The sequence below is a fragment of the Otolemur garnettii genome, unplaced genomic scaffold, assembly GCF_000181295.1.
Source record: "Otolemur garnettii isolate 467f Iridium unplaced genomic scaffold, OtoGar3 scaffold00087, whole genome shotgun sequence".
Classification (NCBI taxonomy): Eukaryota; Metazoa; Chordata; class Mammalia; order Primates; family Galagidae; genus Otolemur; species Otolemur garnettii.
The window spans coordinates 1,183,949-1,188,142 of NW_003852482.1; the positions used below are offsets into that span (position 1 = coordinate 1,183,949).

The 4,194-nt window shown below is 48.8% G+C and overlaps 1 protein-coding gene across 2 annotated transcripts in view; it reads right to left on the reverse strand.

Annotated features, from left to right (window-relative positions):
* The window catches only part of TRAF2 (TNF receptor associated factor 2), a 37,763-nt gene that overhangs the window by 27,434 nt on the left and 6,135 nt on the right, over positions 1-4,194 (reverse strand). Inside the window, exons 1-3 of one of the 2 annotated variants that reach the window (XM_023516117.1) lie at positions 3,118-3,928; positions 1,393-1,610; positions 303-381 (exon numbers count right to left, since the gene is read on the reverse strand). In XM_023516117.1, coding sequence (XP_023371885.1) covers positions 303-381; positions 1,393-1,580 — 267 coding nt within the window. In that variant the 5' untranslated portion in view covers positions 1,581-1,610; positions 3,118-3,928. Of the gene's footprint in view, positions 1-302; positions 382-1,392; positions 1,611-3,117; positions 3,929-4,194 lie in introns of those variants that run through there. The other variant, XM_012808281.2, reaches the window with a different exon arrangement.

The following is a 4,194-nucleotide window of genomic DNA, read 5'->3' on the forward strand; positions in this document are numbered from 1 at the left end:
GTGCCCACCACAACAACCAGCTACTTTGTTATTGTTGTTGCAATTGTCATTGTTGTTTTATAGCTGACCCAGGCAGGGTTCAAACCCACTAGCCTTGGTGTATGTGGTTGGTGCCCTACTCACTGAGCTACAGGCACCGCCTAACTCACTTCTTGATCTCAATCTCTCCAAACCCTAAACATCATCAAATCTGCTAAGGAGCAACTTCTAGCTTCTGAAGTTTCATTCTGCCATCAGTGTTGTTAAAGAAAATTAAAAAACATTTTCTGTTAACATTTTTGGCTTTAAGACATTTTACTCACCGAACTGCTTTCTAAAATAGAAACACCTTCTTCGTATATGCCCTCATGAACACAAGCAGCACAATTCTGAGGTCCGGAACTAGTGGGTAAAATAACAACAACAACAAAAAAAAAACAACTCTCACTGTGAAACTCACTACCAAGAATAAATGAACACCATTTGCTTCAGCTCAAAAACATAACTCCACATCACAATTTAAGTTTTCTCATCTTTGATGAAATCACCAAGCATATATTAATTGTACAATTGTTTAAAGATTTAAAATAGATAATATTCAACTCCTGAAAGGGGGTGTCCAGGGTCTAGATCTCTGAGGCCACATCATTCCTTCCACCTCTGAACAAGGCTCTCTGAAGAGCTCATCACCCAAAGACAAAGGCTCTGGAAACACAGGTGTCTGTCTCTCCCCACAGGACCAGCCCCACAGTGATGTGCACAGAGCCTCGCACCTCTCAGCTCTGACTCTACCGTAGATACTCACTGACCAGTCACCTCACAGAATAAGGCTTATCTTTAACTGTCCAGTGCAGCCAGAAAGTGAGCTATAGCCTAACTTCACACTTTCTAGTACCTACGTTAAAAGAAAAAACAGGCAAAAATAATGAGGTACTGTATTTGAAAAGCCACATATCCAAAATAGCATCTCACATTAGTATTTTATGATTATTATTATTATTATTTTACATAGAATTTTATTACGTCACCCTCGGTAGAGTACTGTAACATCACGGCTCACAGAAACCTCCAACTCTTGGGCTTAAGAGATTCCCTTGCCTCAGCCTCACAAGTAGCTGGGACTACAGGCACCTGCCACAACACCCGGCTATTTTTTGGCTGGAGTTGTCATCGTTTGGCAGGGCTGGGCTGGCGCTTTAGCGGCTGAGCTATAGGCGCTGAGCCTGAAATTAGTATTTTCAACTATTAATTTATGTTCATTGTGCTAATAAGCCTCTGAAATCAGGGAGTTGCTTATACCTTAAAGCACATCCAATCTGGGCCAAGGCTGCCAGGGGCCTCCAAGCTAGGCAGTACTAAAGCCAGTAGCACCCACCCATCCCCTGCCTCCCAGGGCCTGCTGGCCACACAAACCTGAGGATGGTGGTCAGGCAGAAGGAGCAGTACCGGTGGCCGCACTGGGCCTGGAAGGGCCTGCGTAGGACGTTCCTGCAGGCAGAACACAGGTACTTGGCCTCTAGCTTGGTCCCCAGAAGGCTCTTGGAGAAGCCAGGCTGCAGCAGGTCCAGAGAGCCAGGGGGGGTAACACTAGCTGCAGCCATGAGAGCTTGACCCCCACAAACCGCCACGCCCTAAGGAAGAACACAGAGCACGTCACGCCTCAATTCCAGAAGGATCCTCCTGAGAGAAGATGAAGTCTATGGCAATTGACAGCAGGCGATGTTGAGGGGCCTAGGCCATCAACTGATCTGTGGTTAGGAATCTGGGAAGAGTATTTTAGAGCTTTGGGGAGCCCTGGAGACAATCTGGTCCAAGCTTCTGTTACTGACACAGAAACTAAGGCTCAGCAGGGTTGACAACCACACACTGGCACCCCCACACACAACCCACAACTCTAAAGAAGCACAACCTGTCACCTTCCTGCTGTGCACATTCCCCAGCTCAGGGAACAAGCCACCTTCCTGCTAACACTAACGGTCAGCAGTCCTCTGCACTCTTCTCCCCTAAGGTTCCTATAGCAAGTATATTTTAGAATGGGAGATAGCTTCTAAAATATCTCTTAACAAATCCACTGGGCAGAAAATGCCCATTTGCTAGTACTCAGGCCTTAGCACCCACAGATCAGCTCCTACACCAGGAGCTCAGCTCATCTGGGATGCCTACTCCACTCCCTGGTTGTGATCACATTCCCTACTGGCTTCAGACTGAGCCCTCGGCCTTTGGAGCCTCCTACCATGCCAACCCCACCCTGGCCTCTGCAATCCATGATGCCTCAGCTACCTGGTGCCCAGTGCCCACTCCTCTGGCCCCTCCCCAACCCTACCTTAACAGAGCCACCTCCTGCTTGCCTCTCACCCCTCCCTGCCTTTCCAATTAACTCCAGCTCTTCCCCAGCCTGCAGCCCACGGGCTTCCTCCCTCACACTCTGCACAGCCACTCTGCTGGGCCCCATTCTCCTTGCAAAACATGTTCAAGGCAGCCTTCTCTCCCTTGCCCATCAGGGAGCACCCACCATACAGCCCTCACCATGCAGGAACCCCATGGAGAGGTCTGCTCAAGGCTGGGGCTGATGCTGAGGACAGAGGGAAGGAATGAGGAAGATGCTGAGACCCACTAACCACACACAGTGACCACAGGAGGAAAGCAAGTGGTTGCGTGGCACTCTAAACACTGAATTCTATCTTAGCTCCCAGTGTCACCACCATCCAGGAGCCCTCTGGAAAGCCATGAGTTCTTCACAGAGGAAGGGGTAGGAAGGAACAACCACGAGTCTCCAAACCATGGCTTTCAACGTCTTTCTCCACAAGATAGAAGGCGCTCTCCGGCCCCACCAACCTAATGTGGGTAAAGCCTAAGCACAAAGCTCTCAAATCTTCTGGCTAAAGTGAAGTTCATCCATGTGTTCTTAGCTCCACTAAGGTACAGGGAACATCTGTGTCACAGACACCCATGAGAACAGATGTGAACCAGAACACAGATGAACTGTTTGCCATGGAGGAGAGGGAAGGCTTAGGCTTCCCCAAGGTGCAGGAGGAAGTCCTAAATGAGCCCTGTGCTTCTCAGCAGCCCCATGCCTAATACTGGGGTGGCGTGAACACCTAGAACACATAGCACCTTCTTGCTATGCCTGAGACTCACCTATCACACTCCCCTTTCCAAAAATAGCCTGAAGGCCATGGCTAGCTGGAGGCACACTCTGTCCCAGTCAGAGCTTCTGCCCCAAAAGAGATAAGAACTGGAGCTGTCTCTGCTTGTGCCGAGAGGAGGGACTCCCCATGCCCCCAGAGGGGCCTGCTCCTGCCAGGTGGGCTCCAGAAGGCAGGGTGGAGCATGCTCTGGAAACACAGAGAAGGAGGAAAGGGGCATGACATCTGGTGAGAGCCTCCAGAGGGAGCCTGGGAAGGTGGGAACTGGCAGTAACCAGATTGGTCTTGTAGGGAATAAACGACCTCCAAGAATCCCCTCTCCACAGAACAACCCCAAGGAAAGTCCTCTCAAAACCATTCCAACATTTAAATGACAAATGCATTTCCCCTTCAGTTAAGGACAGCAGATGCTGACTGCTCTATGCCTAGACAACAGCTCCAAGCAGCCCCCAAATGGGGCCTTACTATCTCCTTCAAGCAAGACCATGAGGACTATAGTAACCCAGGCAGCGGTTGTAGCCATGAAGTGGCACTGTTTTCCTCATTGCCTCAACCTATGTTTTTCTCATTATGTGGTGTTTTGCTAGGTACAGGAACATAACTGAAAAGGTTCATGAAACAGTATTTATTCTTCCTGACAAGTATTGTGAGTTTTCTATTTCCTTTCCTTTCTGTGATCAGAAGCTACTTAATTGACTTCATGAACCATTAATGGTTAAAAAACCACTGCTCTTAGCCATTTTAGACAGAGGGATTTTTTGCTTTTAAGTATCACTAGTAAAAAAACCTGGGCACAGCGGCTCACACCTATAATCCCAGCACTTTGAGAGGCCAACGCAGGAGGACTACTTGTGCTCAGGAGTTTGAGACCAGCTTGAGCAAGACCAAGACCCCATCTCTACTAAAAATAGAAAAAATTAGCCAGGCATAGTAATGGGCATCTATAGTCCCACTCAGGAGGCTGAGGTGGGAGGATCAACCCAGGAGTTGGAGGCTGCAGTGAGCTGTGATGAGACCACTGCAGTCTAGCCTGGGCAAAGGAGCAAGACCCTGTCTCAAAAAAAAAAAA